At 46.3% G+C, this 21,111-nt stretch overlaps 1 protein-coding gene across 1 annotated transcript in view; it reads right to left on the reverse strand.

Moving 5' to 3' along the window:
* LOC100767638 (retinal-specific phospholipid-transporting ATPase ABCA4) overlaps positions 1 to 19,936 on the reverse strand; it is a 137,359-nt gene extending 117,423 nt beyond the window's left edge. Inside the window, exons 1-4 of the mRNA XM_027395638.2 lie at positions 19,871 to 19,936; positions 6,811 to 6,904; positions 4,769 to 4,910; positions 3,979 to 4,118 (exon numbers count right to left, since the gene is read on the reverse strand). Coding sequence (XP_027251439.1) covers positions 3,979 to 4,118; positions 4,769 to 4,910; positions 6,811 to 6,904; positions 19,871 to 19,936 — 442 coding nt within the window. The remainder of the gene's footprint in view (positions 1 to 3,978; positions 4,119 to 4,768; positions 4,911 to 6,810; positions 6,905 to 19,870) is intronic.
* Positions 19,937 to 21,111: the final 1,175 nt, after the last annotated feature.

Below are 21,111 nucleotides of genomic sequence, written 5' to 3' on the forward strand. Positions count from 1 at the left end.
AGCTCCATAGCAAACTCCACTCCCACCCAGCCTTTTCCTTCCCAGGTAAGTGCCTGATAACCCCCATTACTGTTTCAGGGATGTGATATTCCTGTATGGTGACTTGACTAGATCCATGTGGCCAATGATGGCTTCCTATTGAAGGGCATGGGTCAAACCCACAGATCTGCTAATGTCTAAGGCAACTAGCCCTGAAGTTCCTATACAGCAGTCTCTTGTCAGGTTGGGTGCCTTTGAGAGCTGGTCCAGTGGGAAACTCACTATCACTTCTTTTGCACAGGACTTTGGGGGCTGGGGATCTGAACATAGGGCTCCCCTCATGTATCAGGGCCTGAGAGAAGGCACTGCATTTCATCTTTGTCTTCCTTTCCTTTGGGTAACATACATATCCCATCCTTTTCAAACAGCTCGACTGCTCTCTTGTATTACAGAGAATAGCGCTTAGACATAGTCTTATAGGTTCTCACTGCATAGTCTGCACACAGTAGGAGGCATGTTCACACACAAACATGCAAACACAGTTGTCTAAGGATCGGGGACTATGGGTCCTGAATTTTTGCATCCCATGTCCCTCCTAGGCATGTTGGGTACACAGAGGTAAAACTACAAGGTCATTCTCTCTGTCATATCTCTCTTCTCTCGCCTCTCTCTCTGTCTCTGATACCCAGTATGAAGGCCTGATATAGTATCGAGGCCTCAGTAAATGTCTGTTGAATGACTCTAGGCACTCAATAAATACCTGTGCTCTTGTCCCAAGAGTGAAACCCCATTTGGCTGTTTATTTCTTAGTTATTCTTTAACATCCTCAACTGATATTGCATACAAATGCCTTGGGAGGAGTTGTTGCCTGAGTATAGGCCTGGCTGGGTCAGGATGGGGTGGGAGAAAAAGAGCAGGGACATGGGTGAAGTGCACACCGGAGGTGGGTGCTGGGGGCCACCCTGCCTGCAGAGCATGGGGCCCAGGGTCTGAGCGGCAGGGTGATACCAGACAGGCCCTTGTTTAGATTCCTGAGGGAGACGTGTGAACAAGGGTGGGGTGGGGTTGGTTGGGGAAAGAAAACTACATTTCATTTAAAATGTGGTTCTACTTGTTCTCTTCTCAGGGAAGACTGGAGGCCAGGAGTGGGGGGCGGAGGGTGGCTGAGGGTGAGGCTGCAGGAAGAGGGGTTTAAAAATGATTGAGGCCACAGAGCTGGCTGGGGATGGGGGCTATGTCTGTCCTCCCCTGCAGAGAATGCAGCCCTACAGGTTTGCTGTGAGAAGAGTGTGCTGCCTGGGTCAGCACAGGCACATTTTCCCAGGGAACCCCACAGGCAAAAGTCACAGTAGCTGCAGCAGTCCACCCCATTCTGCATGACTGAGTTCCTAATGACCTCAGATTTCAGTGTTTGCCTTGACCAACACCCTGCAACCTCCTCCTGCCAGCTTGACTAGACTTTATTGCTGGGCCCAACATTCCTTCAGAGACCACTTACTGGGGTGTGGGCCCTGGACCCTGTCAGTTTCTGTCCCCAGCTTCTGGGGAGCCTTGGGAGGCCATCCTGAGTCCTTGTCTCCCAGTCACGCTCTCCTTTGGGAGCCTCCTCCACAGATGGAGAGCCTACAGAAAGAACCACCTCCGCGCTCATTCACCCTCAAGTCTTGTTTTGGGCCTAGAGAGTTGTGATTTCTGTTCTCCTAGACACTTGCAGCAACCCCAAGAGACTTCTGCTTGGAATGGATTCTTTCCCACTCCCTGCAACCAGACTCAATTTCATGGTGAGACCCTCCAATGCAAAGGCCACTTCATGGCAGACCTTTTGGAATGAAGGGGAGGGAAGAACGTCACCTTGAGATCAAGACAGTGGCTGTCTAGCTCATCTGTTTGCTTGGCCTTGAACAAACCATCTTCATGGTTGGCAAACTTCCCCCATTGATTTCTTCCCATTTAAAAGGCAAATAGTGAACCAGGCAGGATGGCTCATGCTTGTAATCTCAATACTTTGGAGACTGGGTCAGGAGGATTGCCACAAGTTCCAAACAAGTCTGAGTTCTAGGTTGGCTAAGCTAAGAATCTGACTCAAAAAACAAAGAAGCAAACAAATAGATAAAATGCTGGTTGTGTTTCTAGCATCTAGAATCCTTCAAACTTGAGCTAACTGGTATATAAGCACGTCTGCAGAAGAGCAAAGGACGAAGCGTTTGTAATCTAAGCTACAGAAATGATGACTGCTCTACTGATTTGGAAGCAACTTGACTGTAACCGAGCAATCCTAACCTGGCAATCTGAATGTACTTGTGGGCTCTTGCACCTCCAGGGAACAAAGGCAGAAAGTGGCTAGGTGGGAAGGTGCCAGATTCTGTTTCCAGTCTTTCCCCTTCCTGACTCCCCAGTTCTCAAAGCCCTCTGCTTCCCCATATGGTGAGGGGCATCATTGTCTATGTCCCTTTTGTTCTCTAGTTGCCCTGTGGGAAGGCACTCAACCCATCCATCTATTTCCCAGGGACCAGGTCAGTGTATGTCACACAGAAGGTGCCAAATGTGTGCTAAGTGTAGAGGAGCTGTACCAATACTTAGGTGAGGAGGGCTGGCTGGTCACACCACCATCTTAACCTGTTTGTAATTCAGATAAAAGCTGCTGTATCGGGCCCCTCTTGCTCTCTTGGTCTCCCTCGGAAGTCCTTTCCTTATGGCTGTCATCCTCTTACAGTGATCTTTACAGTCACTCGCCTTTGTCATAGGAACACACATTTCTCCAGCTCCAGATTCTGCCTCTGACCTCTGAGTTACAGATGCTCAGGCAATGGGTTCCAACGGCCACACCTTGTCCCTTCTGGTGTCTAAGGAGGATCCTATGGAAGATGAGCCAGCCCTTCAATGCTCATGCAAGACTTTAAAGATCTGGTGCTGTAGTTGCTTTGCTAGTCTCTTGTTTCTCCCCTGAAGCTGTGAACCCTTTCCATGCCTCCCAGCTTTGCTATTCCTCACTCAGAGTGGCTCTCCTGCCTGGGTGTCTGGTGTTTTGCCTTTATATGTATCTGTGTGAGGGCACAGATCCCCTGGAACTGGAGTTACAGACAGTTATGAGCTGCCACGTGGGTTCTGGGAATTGAACTCGGGACCTCTGGAAGAGCAATCAGTGTTTTTAACCACTGAGCCATCTCTCCAGCCCTGGGGTATCTGATTATTGCTGTCTTTCTGCACAATCTGTGTCTGTGGCAGCTCACAGCTCAGTTCCTCATTCCTTTACCTCTCCCTCACCAGACACTGTCCTCCCCTCTCTGTTTCACTATGTCTACCCTGTGGTACCTCTTATGCCTGACTCTCTTTGATATCCTAAATTCAAACATTCTGACTACAGCCATGAGTCCTTCCATCTCACTCTTTTTTTCCCCATCAGTTAAACAGGATCATAGAAGCCACCAAGACTGCTGTTCCATGTCTTTCAGTTTCCCCCAGTTAATCTAGGTGTTCCTGGCTTCCCATGGAAGCCTGATGCAGCCCAAGCTCAATGCATATAGTACCATCTTTGCTGTTAGTTCCAGGGCCTCCTGGATCTTCTGTGGCGTCTTACATTCCCTCCACATTACATCCTGTTCTCAACCAATCAACTCAACCGTGTCATTCTAGATGCCTAAATATTACTGAAAATGTATATTAGAGGTCTCTGTGTATTTGTGTGTGTGTGTGTGTGTGTGTGTGTGTGTGTGTGTGTGTGTGTGAATGCAGGTGCACACATGCCACAACATGCATGTAAAGGTCAAAGGACAACCTCTTTGCGTGCACTGCCGAGTGAGACAAGCCAGCTGGCCTACAAGCTTCTGGGGTTCTCCTGTCTCTACCTCCCATCCAACCACAGGAATGCTGGGATTACAGACAGTTGCTTCTGGCATCTTTTCTCCAGAAATCGACCTGCTCTTTGCTAGATCTTCAGTCTCTGATGTGTCAGCTCACTCTAAAGGCAATTACAGAATGGGACACGGACACCCAGGTTACCTGCAAATCTCTTGGGGTGAGTCCGCAGAGTGTCCATGAGCTGGGACAAGGTGCGGAGCTCAGCCCAAACCTGGCCAAGGTGCTGAATCTCTGGTGTGTCCATGAAGAGCTCTTGAAAATCTCGATACACTCTTGCCAAGCTGTAGAAAGGGAAACAATTTATACATAAATAAATAGCTGTCGTTTTCATAAACACAGTTAACAGCCTTGTGGTATTTTCAAATTTCATGCTTGACTTAGCATGGCCTCCATTGGAAGGATATTTATAATGTTAACACTGACAGAGATGAAGAGTGGTTGGCTCAATATTCGAGTTGAGCAGGGCAAGACGATCTTAAACCCCATTTTCTTTGAGTGTGTTCTGAGGATGTTGGTGGATGTTACCAGTGAGTCTTTCTAGGCTTCACCCAGTTCTCTGAGTTCTTCTCCACCACCCACTGTTCGGGATAGGACCTGAGGCAAGACCCTCCCTGTGCATACCCATCAAGGCTGATTGGTAGGGGGAATGAATATAGGCAACCAGATGTTCAGTTTTGTGTGTTAAAACCACTCTGTGGGAGCCATATCCCAAGATATGGGTCACTAATGACAGTTACAATGGAGATTTGGAATTCATTAGTTTTCCCCCCAGGTGCCCTGCCATTAATAGGCTGTTAGGTAGGAAGCTGCCCCTCACCACACTCTTTCAGAGCTCCTTGTCTGCAGGTGGGGGCAACACACACTCCTGCATAGGGGGAGAATGAAAGGGGCTGCAAGTTCCTCCCTGTAGGTGGGGGATCATAGCACTTACATGGAGTTGTTATAGTTTGACACAATTCCAGGAGTTTCTCCTGGGGTGGGGTTTTGAAAACAAGGGTTGTTCATATTGCAGAAAATCCCCTGGAGCCATGGTAACATTCCTGCTGAAGGCATCGCCTTGTTGGGAAAATGGCCTTAAGAGAGAAAGTGAAGACAAGAAGGGATTAGCTGCAGAGGCCAAGTGGGCCAGGAGGACAGACCCCCTGGTATCCTGCTTCTCCCTTGTTTATGAAGCAGGAGCATCTAATATATGTGGTGATACATTGTTTATGATTTGTTAAAGCCACTGGAGATCAAAATGGCAAAACAGCCATACTAATGAATAGAAGCTGGGCAGTGGTGGCATACACTTTTAATCACAGGACTCAGGAGACAAAGACAGATGGATCTCTCTGAGTTCAAGGCCACACAGGACTTCACGAGATTGAATCAGTCTAAAAGAGTAACAGAGATCATGCCTTTAATGCCAGGACTCATGAGAGGTATTTAAAACAGGAACAGGGTCTCAGAGCTGGCATTCACTCTCCAGCCACATTGAGGATGGGAAGTGGCCTCTAGCCACTTTGAGGAGAGCATAGCAATATGAGTGGATCTAAGGAGTAGTGAAGTTGGGAGCAGTCTGAGGATCACTCCTTTGGTCTGAGCTGAGGTAGAGGTAGGAGCTAGTGGCCGGCTGCTTTGCTTCTCTGATCTTCAGTGGCTTTAATAAATTACAAAAAATATATCACCCCAAATACAGAGTAGGCCCTGTGCTGTGTACCGAGCTCCATGGCACATAAGGAGACAGATGAATATTCTAGAGTAGCAGCTCATAACTTGTGGGTTGTGACCCCTTTGCTGTCAAACAACCCTTACACAGTGGTTACCTAAGACCACAGGAAAACACAGATATTTACATTACAATTCATAACAGTAGCAAAATCACAGTTATGAAGTAATAACAAAATAATTTTATGGTTGGAGGTCACCACAACATGAGGAACTATATTAAAGGGTCATAGCATTAGGAAAGTTAAGAACCACTGTCCTAGAGGCTTCGATGGCCACGTGGAGGGGGAACTGAGGCTGGAAAATAAGTTTCTGGAGGAGGGCAAAGAGGGTGTTGTCTCAGGGAGGTTCAGAGGCTTCTGGTCCTCACAGAGGACATGCCTGTGAGCTCCTTCCATGGCAGGCATGGAGGCTGTGTGCTCCTGGGAGTGATAGGAAGAAGTAAGGGTTTGCTGGACAGGAGGTTGGCAGAGCAATGGGAGCTAGAAACTGAAGAACATGGAACTTGGCAGCTTTCCTAACTCTTGAAGTATCCATGCTCCCTGCCTAGAAGGAGAAGACACCATCCTGGCCAGAAACCATAAGGGACCTTCCAAAAAGGCTACTATACAACACAGGCTCTCACAGGGCTTGGAGATGCCTTGAAGCTCCAGGCTATATTTACTAAGAGCCATCTGCACTGTCCCTTCTCATTTTTCTCCCTGGTACCATGTAAAGCAAATCCTCTAAATAATAAGAAAGTAAGATGGGTGGTGGTGTCGCACACCTGTAATCTCAGGACTCAGGAGGCAGAGGCAGGTGGATCTCTATGTGTTTGAGACCAGCTTGGTCTACTGAGTGAATTCCACAACAGCCAGAGCTACACAGAGAAACTCTGTCTTGAAAAACCAACCAAACAAACAAACAAACAAAAACAGACCTAAATTTTTAATATAGGTAAGTTTAGACAAGCAACAACAAAGCAATAAAAATATATATATAATAGAACATATACAACACATATAAAACAATAATATATGTGTATATATAATACATAAAAATATATATACAAGACTGTGTTGATTCCCTGCAGACTGAAAGAAATGAATAAGCAAACAGTACATTCTTTCAACATGTCACTACAACCAAGATCGTGCACATTTTAAGACACTAGAATTTGTGCAGCACTGATGAACCTCTGAAATGTCAACAGATGTGATACCCTCATTCCCACCCAAGAGCTTCCTAAAGGGAAGAACAGCCGGGGTCTTCTGAAGCCATACTCACATTGATGTTGACTATAGAGTGGGTTGGCATTCCTCAGCCAGATTAACACCAAAAACAAAGACAAAGGCCACACCAGTTCTACCACAAAGCGAATCTGGAAAATAAAGAAAATAAAAAGAGAAAGATCAAGGGTGCTAAGAGAATTGGGGAGCTACAGCCAAAGGAGAGAGGCTTTTTCTATGAAATATTGGGGGAGATACAACCAGGGGACAGACGCCTTCCTCTAGTCAGGGGCAAAACAACCAGAGGAGGCTTCCTGAATGGACTGTCAGAGTACCAGGTCTGGGTTGTGGTACAATTGTACCCCATGTAACACTTTGGGCAACAGTGGATCACATATCCCACAGCGGCCCCATAAGTCATGATGAAGCCGAAAAATCCTGTTACCATCTTAACATTGTAGCATCTGTGCTGATGCCATGTCACCTAAAATTAGAGCACATACAATTATATATAGTGATGATACTCAATAATGACAATGTGACTGCTTATAGGTGTATATGTCACTGTTTAAATTATTAATTGAGAGAAAATGTCTATTCCTAAAAACCAGACTAACAAAAACCACAAGTTTGAAGCAAAGCATGATGGCACATGTCTAAAATGGCAGTACTTGGGAGGCTGAAGTATGAGTTCAAGACCAGTCCCAATGGCATAGCAAATTTGAGACTACCCTGTCTCAGAAACAACTCATTGTAAGAAGTTTGCCATTGTAAAATCAGCAGCAGTCGCATGCATCTTGTGTTAACTGTTTCTTGGTTGTATCATGTATCTTGTTCTTGATTTAATCTTGTGTTTATTGTGGCTCTAGGAGCAATAGACTACTCTATGCTTAAATAGACACATATACCATAGAGCTATGTTGCATGGGTGTGTGGTGGGCTGTGCTGAGTATGTCTTTGTCAGTGCACTTTACAGTGTGCAAAAGGTGATGAAATTACCTATAAGGCACTTCCCAGAATTAGTCTCTTTGTTATGTAGCCTGACTATTTACTTGAAGAACTTCCTTCTTCTACACCACCTCCTGTCTGATTCATTGTATCAACCAGATTCTATGTCCCCATTCTGTCTGCATCTATTCCTGAAATAGCATGGACACAAGACTGAGACGAAGGATCTCAGGGCTCAGCAGATGTGACTTTGTGGATGGATGCAGATTCTTTTTCTGCCTCTCAAAGGCTGGGATTAAAGGTGTGCACCACCACCACCTGACTATGGATGAAGATTCTAATAAACTCCTGTGTAATGCTCCTGCCTCAGACAGTAAAGATCGCATAATCTCTCATTCTGTAGATTCGTAAAGAGACCTCCAGAGGGCAGGTGACTTGTACAGTGTCACAACAGGAAGCAAAAATCCTTCCTCCAGGGCCGGCACTCTTCCTACACCTTCCCATTGCTTTGCCTTCTGGAGCATGGTAGATCTTGCCTTAAGGTGGTCATTGAATCAATGAATGAACTAGGCAGCAAATGACTCTGAAATATGGTGCCCCAAAGCAAAGTCAACAGAAATCCAGTTAGTCAACATTTTTTCCTTTAACAAGATCTGTTGTTTAGGAGAAGCAGACAGACTACCATGGTTCCTCTCTCCCTCAACCAGAAGAGGCAGCAGATGTCAACCTATCAGAGAGCTGGTATATATAGATGGAGGTTTGCTTTAGAGTCAGAGTTCTCCTGACTCCATAGGAAGAGGCACTTGGTGGTGGTGATCACATCCCAGCCCTGCACACAGTCAGGGGAGGGCTGAGATGAGGAATTATGGAGAAGAGGGAGAGGGGAATGTGAAGGCAGGAAATAGAAATGAAGGAGACATCCTAGCAGGTGGATGCTCAATAAATGTTTGTTCCTCACCTGCTAGTAAGGATAAGCCATGTGCTGCTTAAAACAAAAACAAAACAAATAAAAACCCCAAAAGTTTGCTGGCAACCAAGTTCTAACACAGTTGAAACTGGGGGGTAGAAAATAGATCACACATTAAAAGAAAACAAGAATGTTTACAGGTACATGGTAACTTTTTAAAAAGACTTCACTCAACACATAACTAGGGAGGAAATGTTAGAGGAAACACACAGACAAATACAGCAAGAAGACAGAACAGTAGGTTTCCCTTAAGGTGTCCAGTTTCCAGGGCTTTCCTATTTACATCTTTTCCAACACGGAGACAAAAACACCAACATTGGGCAATTCCCACCTGGGGTTTAAGGAGACTGCCCCCAGGAATACTTGCTAGCAATTAGAATTATGGGTAATTGCCCACAGGGCATCCACATCCACAGCCTCCCTGGCCTAATTTCCTCCCAGCCCCCATCACTCTTACTAACTCTCTTGGTCCCTAGACTGACACTCATGGGCACATCTGTCCTCCACTGTGACTCCAGCACCCCATACAAGGCAGGATTCATAGAAGTTCCCATCAGAGTTTTGTGGAATGAGTAAATTTTAATCAAGGGTCTTGGATGCTACTCTGGGAAGGGAGTTGACACAGGGGCTCAGGCCATCACCAGTCTGAAGACATACTACACTGCACCCCACAAAGGCATGTATACCAGCTGCTTCTCTCTCTATTCCGGATCGTCCTGTACTGATTGACGGTGGGGGAACGGGTTTGACAAGATAGCAGTGTGACAGGTGCAAGTGATGAAGCTGGAAGCTGCTCTGGGTGTCTTCACCAAGAAAATGAGACAACCAGGCCAGAGTCTTTGCACTTGACTCCGGAGACAACTGCTTGTAATGTTGGCTCTCTGCCGAAGAGATTGCTGCCTTCTTGCAGTGTGTCAGGCGTGAGTCATATGGGATGCTAAATGCCACTCGTGCTGATCTGGGAATGTGAAAATTTGCGTTTCAACCACTCTCAGGCTTGCTTAATTGTGAGTCTCAGCTTTCTCATCTATGAAACGGGGATGCTGTTCCGTCCTATAGTGTAATGAAAATTAGGAACAGACTACTCTGGGGCCAAGTACTGGGGTTCATAACACTGGGAAACCCTCTTAACCTTTCGAAGCCACAGGAGCTTACCTGTAGGAAAGGAATAATATCAAGTCCTGTTTCCCAGAGCCGCTGTGATAATGAAATATATTTATCGAGCCCAACACAGAAAGCAGAGCCTGGCACACAGACCACTTATTACCGTGTCATAGCGTCATCACAAAGGCACAGGGCACAGCGGGCAATAGCAGGCTCTGGATAGATGATTGCCCCTCCCACACACCACGATTCCCCCCTTCATTGCAGTGGTTCTCAATCTGTGGGTTGTAACCCTTTTGTGGATCAAATAGCAGCTCTCCTGCACATCAGATATTTACATTATGATTCGTAACAGTAGCAAAATTACAGTTATAAAGTAGTCACAAAATAATTTTGTGGTTGGGATCCTCACAAGAGGAACTATATTAAAGAGTTGAAGCATTAAGAAGGTTGAGAACACCACTTTTTAGGTTCAATTTGGAAGCATGGGGTCTCCTGGGAAGCTGACCACACACTGTCCTCTTCTCCATACTTACAGAAAGGCTTGGCTATGCAAGTTTTCATGGTCATGGGGGAGGGGCAGATCTTGCCTCACTGTACCCGGGGAAGAGGTTTCTAAACTCTAGTATATCTCATCTGTTTAGGAAACGCTACTTACAAGTTTAGGGTTTTGTTTTGTTTTTATTATGAATATATTTTCTTGTTCATAACTGCTTTGCAGTGTTATATTACTTGGATCTTTTATTCATTCATTTTTATTTTTGCATTTGTGTGAATATGGTGTGTGTGTTTGTATGTTCCTGTGTGGGTGCAGGTGTGTTAGCATATTTCTGTGTATGAGTGTGTGTGTGTTTGTATGTTCCTGTGTGTGTGCGCAGATGTGTGTTAGCATATTTCTGTGTGTATGTGTGTGTGTGTGTGTGTGTGTGTGTGTGTGTGTGTGTGTGTCCCAGGCTGACATTAGAACATTTCCAATGTTCTCCACTTAATTTACTGAGACTTAAGGTTTTCACCTTCTGAACCCAGAGTCCCTTGTTTCAGTGAGTCTGGCTAGGGCAGCTTGCTCCAAAGAACTCATGTCTCTGCTTCCCTCAAGCTGAAATGACAGGCAAAAATCACCACTCTACTAGGGTGTTCCAGTGCCCAGAACTCTGGTCACTACACTTGCATGCCAAGTACTTCACCTGCTGAGCCATCTCCAGCCCAATTTTATTTGTATTAATTTTTTGAAGTTAGCATACAAAGTAATAGGCTTTATGATGTCATTTGCATGTATGCCATTATCCTTCCTGCTAATTTGTCCCCATTCCATACTACCGGAAGGCCTGCCCCGCCACTGATGGTTCCCTTCCTTTCTCCAAACAGCATCCCCTTTGCTTGCTGTTACCCTTCTCCCTTGAGATCTTTCCCCAATTCTGTGTTTTGGCATGCCTGATCTGTGAAGGCGCCATCATTTAAAGCGCTCTATCAGGGAAAGCCAGAGGGGAACCCTCCTCCCTCCTTGTCCTGTGCTCTTCATCACGTCTCTGAATTTGGGCTGCTGTTTTCTTCACATAACCCAGGCCCCTCCAACGATCAGCCTCCATCAGTAGCCTTCCATAGCTGCAAGCTGGACTCACAAGGGCATCCCAGGCATGTGAGATGTCCCGACGGACATCGGACTCTTCCCCCAACTTTTTAACGTAATTCCAATACGCAGCCGAGGCTGAGAAGCCCCACCTCCGCGTAGCCTGCCATCTTTAAGAAACATCGGGGAAGCTGATGTTTGTCCTCTGCATGAGATCTGGATCAGCTGCCCTCTCAGGCCACTGTATGCACAAAGACCACCTGTCGTTCTTTCTCCGCCTAGCAGAGGCAATGGGTCCTCCCAGCAGCTTCTTCCCCTCCCCCAGAATCAGTATCGACAGCCCAGTAGGGCATTGTGGCCCTTTTAGCTCAAGTGTACACAGGCATGCCCTAGGGAGAAATTCCACATTAAAATAAAAACATGTCTCCAGAGTTGCCCCCCCCCACCTTTAAGTGCGTCTGTAGCTTTAATTAAACCCAGTCTAAGCTCAGAAGGTCCCCCCGCCCTCCCGTGGAATTTTTTTGTTAACTATACTGGTATTTCCTTGTCCCCCCCCTTCCCCCTCTTTACCATTCAGTCTCTGTGGTGGAGGAAGGAAGGGTTCCTGGCCGGAGTAGGGTTGTACTTGGCTGTTTGAAAACAGCCAGTTAGGTTTTCTCCCTTCCCTCTCTGTTTTCAATTTAACAGGGAGGCAGTCAGAGCTTGAGAACAACACCGATCCTGCTTTCTGGGCCGGGAATCCACACAGGGCTCAAACCTGGCCCAATGCTGCCCAGAGCTGGCATGTGTGGGGCTGGTGCTTAGCCTCCCTGCACCCAAGTTCTCTTCCCCTAACACTGGGCGCAGCACCAAAGGCCACAGTGATAGCAGACACACACCTCTAGAGTTCAGGAAGTGAACCCCTATTTTTATGAGTCCTCAGGCCCTCACCAAACATCCTGTCCTCTGGAAGTGGGGACCCGGGGACACCAAGGGATTCTAGGCTATGTAGCTCAGAGGCAAGAAAAAACAGTTCTAATCTGCTTTATAACCCTCTGAACCCACAAGGGCAGATACGATCTTGGGCAGTGCCTTAGGGAGGCAGGGGTGTGAGGGTTAAGTCTGAGAAGTCTCCTCTGAGCTCCTGGAGGCTTTTCTCCCTTCCCATGCTTTCCTCTACTCCACTTCTGAGTCCCCATTCTGCTCAGGAATCCTATGTGACAGCCTCCTTCCGAGGACTCCAAATTCCATCAGGGCAAGGGCTGTGCATTAAGTATTACGCCAGGCATCATCAAACAGTTGCTACCAGAGGACAGGAAAGGAAGGGAGGGGAGTAGGCACCAGACGACCCCTACCCTGCATCCTGAGGAGGTGGAAGAGGAGGGATGGAAAACCTGGGTTTGTATCTGTTCTCACTTGTGATCTGCTCACAATAGTGGACAACTAAAACATAAAAGTCTGAGGAATGGCTGCATTATGGACTACCATGCTGCACTTTCTAAAGTCACCATTTTCTAGAGGTGGATCTTTCCAGAAGCTCCAAAGGAGCCACAGACCCTTTCATAGAGCTACTGGGGGCTTAGAAAAATGCTCTCATCATAGCCAGACATCCTGGATACATTGGCTATCTAGAGGCACAGGGGAGAGCTCAGTGTCCAGGTCATGAAGGTGACATCAAATACAGGCAGGGCCCAGGCCTAAGTGAAACAGGGTTCACAGCATGAATGGCTCCATCTCTGGGGAACACACAGTGAGGAAGAAAGCCCACCCCAACCCCCTACCCCCGCAACAGGAATACATCTGCCAATGCCAGGGCAAGGGCTAGAGACTGTGAAGCTTCCTGAGCCAATCCTGTCTCTAGAAAACCTTGTTAGCTTATCAGAGCAATGGGAGCATTGCTGGCCAGCTAGGGGACCGGTGCTAGGGAAGGGGTGGAGAGGCGATGCCGGGAGGGGCAGTGGCAGTGGTGGCATATTGGATTTCCTTGGCAATCTATAGAGTATTTGTACCCTAAGAGCAGAGACTGAATTGTTTCATTTATCATAGTGAACTTCATGCCTGGCACACTGCCTGGTGACTATTATTTCTTGATTGAATGAATGAGTGAATGCGACAAAGTTAACAATGAGGCTTGCTCAGGTTTTGACAGCGTTTTCATTCAGGAAGGGACATTTCTGGAAGGGATTCAGCCTTTGGTTACTGTGAAGGAACCGGCTTCCCTTTTGGCAGCCATAATGGTTAAACATGTGCCTTTATGACCTTGTCCTAGAAACCAGAAAGTCAGATGCCTGTCTTGTGACAAGGAACCAATCAGAAGTTAGCTGGTGGCGCTATGCTTTACGACCCTGGGTGTGCTTTACGGACAAGCGCACAGCAATGACGTAGAGAGCATAGCAACCACCCTGGGAGGGCCTATGAGCCATAACAACCAGTTGACCAATCAACACAGGGCAAGCCCTCCAAGCCTGGAGGCACACCAATCATGAGCCTGTGCGTAAGCCTGTGCGTACCCCTAGACACTCCCCTTACGCTGCCCTATAAGATCTTTGGGGAGACCTTAGGAGCCGTCTTTTCTAGCTGTCCGCCATGGCGGGTGGGTGAAAGACCCGAGCTAACATGGGGTTAGTTCGTTAAATTACAATAAAGCCTCGTGCAGTTTGCAGCAAGCTCTCGAATCCGCCTGGTGATTGGGGTGACCGCGAACCTGGCCTGAGACCCCGGATACTTGAGTTTTCGGGGGTCTAACATTTTGGGGGCTCGTCCGGGATTTGCGACCACCCTTCACCTGAGTGGATTCGATCTTGGAGGTAAGATGATTGGAGCTCGAAACTTATATATGTTCAATGTTCTATGTTTCTTGTTTTGTCTCTTGCTGTTTTGTTTGGTGCCATGATTTGTATTTGATCTGCGCAGAATTTGTATTTGTAATTCGGACTTCTGGGGAAGACCCTGAAGTCCTGCCCTGGATGAAAGTCCGAGGGTTGCTTGATTTGATCTGCGCAGAATTTGTAATTTGTATTTGATCTGCGCAGAATTTGTAATTGAACCATAGGGTAAGCAGACTTGCGAGAACCTTGGTTCCACCCTGGATGAAAGTCCAAGGTTTGGTTGTAATTTTGGTTTGGGGCACCATTTCTTTGCCGCGGTTTGTCCTGTCTAATGTTTGTGCTGTCTAATGTGCTGTCATTTGTGTTATGTGTTTCTTAAGCATCTCTTTCTGTCCCACATTGCCCATGCACGTGGCATGCATGGGTCAGGGGTCTTTTCTTGTTGCCCTAAGCACATGGCACGGGAAAGGAGTTCTGCCATGTGTCACGGGTTAGAATGTGTTATGTTGGAGTCCCCCGATGCTGCTTTTCTGAACTCGAACCACTGCTGCAGCCCTTACAGCTGAGCCTGGCCCATGTAGGTGAGTCTTTCCCTATCCCCACTTGCCGGTCCCGTGGGTCCCTGCCATTTGCCTAGCTGCCCGGCATTCTTTGTGCTCTACACACATGGTATGCAGGGGGGCCGCAGGAGTCTTTTTCCCACACCTGGATTGGCCTAGGGTCTGGGGTTACCAGCAGCACCCCTACCCCAGGTCTCTCTGCCTTGAGCACATGGAGCTTGAGCATATAAACTTATCTGGCCTGATCCGGACATCTAAATGGCCTTAAAGTTATTAAGAACTATAAAAGGGACTTTGACAAAATTTTTATGTTAACTAAAAAATAAAAAAAAAATGTAAAAGACTTAAATAATAAAGAAAAAAAATTGTCTAAGAATGTCTAAGAAAGTCAGAGAAATAAAATAAAAGATTATAGAGAGTTAAAACAAATGGTAAAAGTTATAGAGGGTTAAAGCAAGTTGTTGGAGGTCAGAGAAAAAGATTGTTACAGAAAGTTATAAAGGGTTAAAGTAAGTTGTAAAAGGTCAGAGGAAAGTTATTAAAGGTCAGAGAAAAGGTTGTTACAAGTAAAAAAAAAAATGTAAACTGTGCTATGGTTTCTCATGTCTACAAACAGTAAATTTTAAAAATGGTAATATAAGTTAAAATTTTAACCATATTAAGCTAATTCTGTTTTAAAAAGTCCTGTTTATTTCTCAAGTAATTTATATATATTTGTTTTAAAATGTTCTGTTTCCTGGTTTAGCCAGCACATGGCCAACTGGTCACATGACTTGACTGGTCGCCATTTTGCTAAAGTTAAAAAAGAATACTTAAACCGCCATCTTGACTAAAGGTGACCGCATGGAAATTAGAGGTACCATCTTAAAAACAAGTTTTTCAGTTAAGATTTAAAATGTTAATGCTTCTATATATTACAGAAAGACCTTAAGGGAATTTAAATTTCTTTTTAAAACCAGTTTTCAAATGTTTATTTTTATTAATGTTTGTACTTAAAGAGCTTCAATTTAGAATTATTCTTAAGCAAAGCCTGACAATGTAAAGTTCTTGTTTTATAAAAGACGCTAATCTGTTACAGTTTGTGTTTTCAGAAGTTAAGTTTAGGGTGTTGGTAGCACACACCTTTAAGCTCAGGGTGTAGGTGGCACACGCCTTTAATCCCACCACTCGGGAGTAAGAGGCAAATGGATCTTTATGAGTTCAAGGCCTGCCTGGTCCGGCAGATCGAATTCCAGGACAGGCTCCAAAGTCACAGAAAAACCCTGCCTCAGAAAGAAGTTAAGCTACTGTTTAAGGAATATAAGGTAGCTCTATGCAGTTTTAAGTTCAGCTGTGCTGTTTCAAACATTTTACTAAGTTAAAACCAGTTACAGTCAGACTAAAAATCATTTACAGAAATAAGACCTTACCTAGCCACCTATGTGCTTCTTATGTGCTTAAGGAAAGCAACTAAAACAGACAAACAGACCTCTAATGCTTCAGAGATCTTCAGAATATGGCATTTAAATTGTTATCTTTAAAGTTTATAATGTCAGACAGACTGCCAGATCCGGACAGTGACCCAAAGTCTCCAAAGAAGATTACGAGGCACCTCAGTTCCTGCACCTGGACCAGTGAGCGAGATGCTCAGATGTGAAACCTGCCGCCTGCCAGAACCTAGCCGAGACTGTGGACAAAGCTGCTGGACACTGGAAAATTGATTGTACCCCTTTGCCTAGACAAAACAAGGTCAGTCTTTTCCATGTCCCTCTTCCACAGAGAGGAAAAAAACTCTCACAGTATAGGCCTGGCAAGGATTGCTGGTCTTTGAGACACCTGCCTCCAGCGGTAATGGAGAAACTTGGGTTTGGCTAACTGTATATAGACTGGCTTCTGTCACTTTTCAGTAGATTCGGATAAAATATACCCTTCTCAGATCTCTGAAATATTACTGGTTGTCAGCTTGACAGCATCAGGCAGTCAGATCCACTATAGACTAGTCAGTATGTTAGCTAATAAAATAATGACTATCTACTGTTCAGGCACAAGTTCAAAGTTTTTAAGTTTATTTTGGTTGTCATCTAAGTACAAACTTAAAGGGCTTTTCATCAGGCCAAAGGCACCTCTGTCCAATCCATACCTGGCTCTCTGGACAGAAGAAAAATGTACATGCTTATAGCCCAAATCTGCAGTTTTTGCTAGGACTCAAAGTTATAAATATGTTCTTGCTGTTTAAACAGATATCTGCTTTTTCTGCACTGCGGGCTTCAGTAAATAAGTTTTAACCTCTGTTCCTAGTTTAAACATGTCTTAAACAGGTTTCTGTTTCTGACAGACATCTGAGTATCAGTACTCACTACAGGCTGTTCTAAGTAGACTGCGAGCCCTGGACTTGCTATGGATGTGAACCAGTCAGCTGATGTGGACACCCCCTGTCTCTGCAACAGTGTCTGCTACCCAGAAGCCCCTGATGAATTCCCCATTGCCTAAATCCCTTTTTGCTTTTGACTAGCATTTCAACCTTCTGGGGTCCCTAACTTCGTCCCAAAGTCAGCAGGAAGCAGTTTAGAAAAGAATTTCGGCGTCCATTTTCCCTGGTTAAAATGCTAAGTCAAAAGGAACTCCCTTACATGGGGATGCCAATATCTATCACTCCCTGATGGGGATGCTAGAGAGACAGCAATTCCATGATTGGAATTTACAAAAAAGAAAATGGGGGAATGAAGGAACCGGCTTCCCTTTTGGCAGCCATAATGGTTAAACATGTGCCTTTATGACCTTGTCCTAGAAACCAGAAAGTCAGATGCCTGTCTTGTGACAAGGAACCAATCAGAAGTTAGCTGGTGGCGCTATGCTTTACGACCCTGGGTGTGCTTTACGGACAAGCGCACAGCAATGACGTAGAGAGCATAGCAACCACCCTGGGAGGGCCTATGAGCCATAACAACCAGTTGACCAATCAACACAGGGCAAGCCCTCCAAGCCTGGAGGCACACCAATCATGAGCCTGTGCGTAAGCCTGTGCGTACCCCTAGACACTCCCCTTACGCTGCCCTATAAGATCTTTGGGGAGACCTTAGGAGCCGTCTTTTCTAGCTGTCCGCCATGGCGGGTGGGTGAAAGACCCGAGCTAACATGGGGTTAGTTCGTTAAATTACAATAAAGCCTCGTGCAGTTTGCAGCAAGCTCTCGAATCCGCCTGGTGATTGGGGTGACCGCGAACCTGGCCTGAGACCCCGGATACTTGAGTTTTCGGGGGTCTAACACTGTTAGCACTTGGTCCCTGGGGGTCCCAAATAACCTCAAGGCTAATTTGAAATGACACCAGCCTTGACAAAACAGCCGGAGGACAACGGTGTCCCCACGGGTGAGCTTGACTCTCCTCCTGGCCTCCCTGTGTAGTGTCCAAGCCGCACCTAGGCCTTTGAATCACCTATCTATGTGGTGTCCCTCACCAGCCCAGGTTCCTTCCTCACCGGTCTGGGCCTGAGGGGCCTCAGAGACCCTGATTTCAAGTCCACAGATCTCTGGTCTATTACCATCTTAGCAATTCCTCTTCCTTCCCTAGGCTTTCTCACCAGAGTGTGGCACCTTCTCCCTCTACAAACCTTAGAGTTTTCCTCTCCCCTCTCAGCTGCTTGCTTTGTGCTTAGCTGACACATGCCCTTGCTCATCCCTCTCTGACCAACTCTGCCTGAGGCACGCACACAGGTCTTCACATGCCCCACCACCTGCTCGCCCCACACCTGCTCCTGTTTCTTCCCTAAAGGCGTTCTTTCTGATACCCAGGAAAGCCCTGCTCCACCCACAGAAACCCACCCCAAACCATCCTCTTCTTCCCATAGCCTGTCTCCTTCCCTGTCCTCTGGACACTACACAGGGAGGCCAGGAGGAGAGTCAAGCTCACCCGTGGGGACACCGTTGTCCTCCGGCTGCTTTGTCGAGGCTGGTGTCATTTCAAATTAGCCTTGAGGTTATTTGGGACCCCCAGGGACCTTGATGAGGTCCAGTTTTCTTTCCTTTTAATGTATGCTAAATGCATGTTTGTATGTGTGTAAGGGTGCATGACTATGTGAAGGCCAGGGTACAACAGGAGCATCGTCCTCAATTCTTGGCCCCATCATTGAATCTCAGCCCCCCCCCCCCGGGCTCCATAAGTCATTCCAGGACTCTGCAGGGCACTGGGACAGCCATTCCTTCCTATCTTCCTTTCCCCTTCCTACGTCTCTCTCTCTCAACAGGATCTCATGCATTCTAGATTAGCTTTGAACTCACTCACCATACAACCAAGGATGACCTTGAATTTCTGTTCCTTTGCCAGGTATGTACCACCTGCCCAGTTTATGTGATACTGGGCAGCAAATACAGGGTTTGGTGTGCTGGGCAAACTCTCTGCCAACTGAGCCAACTGAGGTACGTCCTCAGCACCATTTCTTTACGGATATGTATTTGTTTCTTATGCCTTCACAGAAAGACTACACAGAAGCCTTGTACCAACTCCGGAGGGGCTCTGACCTTTGGCTTTCACCTGCATTTCTCCTGGGATATTCAGCTTACATTACTTTATATTACTCTGGGCTCTCAAAAAATATATTTCAGGTTTTCCCAGTCATCATAGAAACCAGTTCAGAGGGAATATGCACTTTATGCCTTTAAATCCTTAGTCTGGCCCACTCAAAGGGTTGGGAAAATTGGTGGTTAGTAACACAGTTGCACTGATGAACCTCTAACAGCAGCTGGAAGATGCAAGGTTATTTTCTGCACCACAAAGACAGTAGCACTGTTCAACGAAATCGTGACTACTCTGGGAATTGCATCCGATTCCAGGAATGCTAATGTGTGAAAACATACCACTGTCTAGCGTTTAGGAAATTGCTCTTACTGCGATACAAGGCTAGTCAAAGTTTTCTTGCCTTCCTCTGGGTTTATTTTCAGGGCTTAGGATGCTTCCACTGTGCGGTGAGAGCTAGACCAGCAGATGTCAAGTGGAGGGTGTCAGGCAGGGAACAGAATATTTTTCATGTAGTCAAGAGCAAGAGAAATATGTCATCCCGTGGGAGGGCACTTGGTCAGAGAGGCTCATTGAGCAGCTTAAGGTGGCCTCAGAGCTAAAGGGCAACTAGCTCTCGGCCCCTCCTCCCTTCTTTCTCCTCGAACCCTACCCCCTCCACCCAACTCCATCTTACCTTTTGTCTTTTCCTCAGAGTCCAGTTCTTCCAAAGCAAAAGCTGTATCTGCCTGGGAAAGCCCATGCTGGTGGCCACCCCAGGACCAGGGATCACCCTGCGCTGGGCTCGGGCAAGCAAGGACACAAAGGCTGCCTGCAGCTCAGGCTGCAGTGTCCTTCGGGTGATTAAAGGCTGCTTTTCTCCTTCAAGCATAATCCCTTCTAATTACCTGTAAGCCCTTTGTCAGGGAAAGGAAGCAGGCTACGGCTCCTTTTTAGAGGAAGAAAAGCCCTAAATACGCAAGTGTGGAGACTGAGGACACAGAGATGGGACATTCAATGGGAAACCAAGAGCCTCAGGTGTCATCAACATCAGAGGGGCTCCAGGATTTCTGAGGAAGATACCTCGGCTCTCTCTGAACGTTAAGTTTGGGACAATTCCCTTTGCACACCCAGAGGCATTTGCCTCCCGGTGATCTAACATGGGCCAGCATCCTGGATTTGACTGCTTCCCCTTAATGAGTTGGAGCTAAAGTGACCCCTGCTTTTTCAGCCCCTTGCTTTTGCACTATAATAACTTCAAGTCTGATCACCCAGTCCTGGCTGCCTGGAATAATCCAAACTCAGCATGACAGGAACAATGTCTGCCACACCATGGGCTTGGACGGGTACTTACCGCCATTCCAGTTCAGCAGGGGGTGTTGCTAGGTAGATTGACCACTGGGTGATGGGGCTGTGATTCCAAGGATACCCCAGACATGTCTCTTTAGTAATTCCCCATGGAAGTTTTGCCTCTGATTCTGCAAATCTCAGGAATATGTTCTCTTTAAAAAGCCCTAGATATAGGTCTTAAAGTCTAGGAAGGAGAACCATGGAGTAGGATGGGTACTGATTTGGTGGAATTCAGTCTGTTTGTAAACACAGGGCATGAGCTTGGATCATCTAAGAATGTACGGGAGGGCAGCCATGAGGGCTGTGCTTGGGAAGCTTCCAATAACAGAAAGTTTCTATTTGGAGTGTTTAAAGTTTCCTTGGAGGTAATGGCTCTGGTCAATGCAATATAGCATTTTACGCATAGTATGTTTAGGATGTGGCATAACTGTAAACTGCCTTTGCATATCTTGTTTTATCTTCCTTACAGTCTTGTAGCTGTCTGCTTTGTTTTATAGAGAAGCAATCTGAAGCCTCATGAAATGAGGTACTTTGCTAGTTGTTATACATAATACTGGATTATTGAACTAAGTAGCTCAGTAAAATTCC

This window comes from Cricetulus griseus (genome assembly GCF_003668045.3).
Source record: "Cricetulus griseus strain 17A/GY chromosome 1 unlocalized genomic scaffold, alternate assembly CriGri-PICRH-1.0 chr1_0, whole genome shotgun sequence".
Lineage (NCBI taxonomy): Eukaryota > Metazoa > Chordata > Mammalia > Rodentia > Cricetidae > Cricetulus > Cricetulus griseus.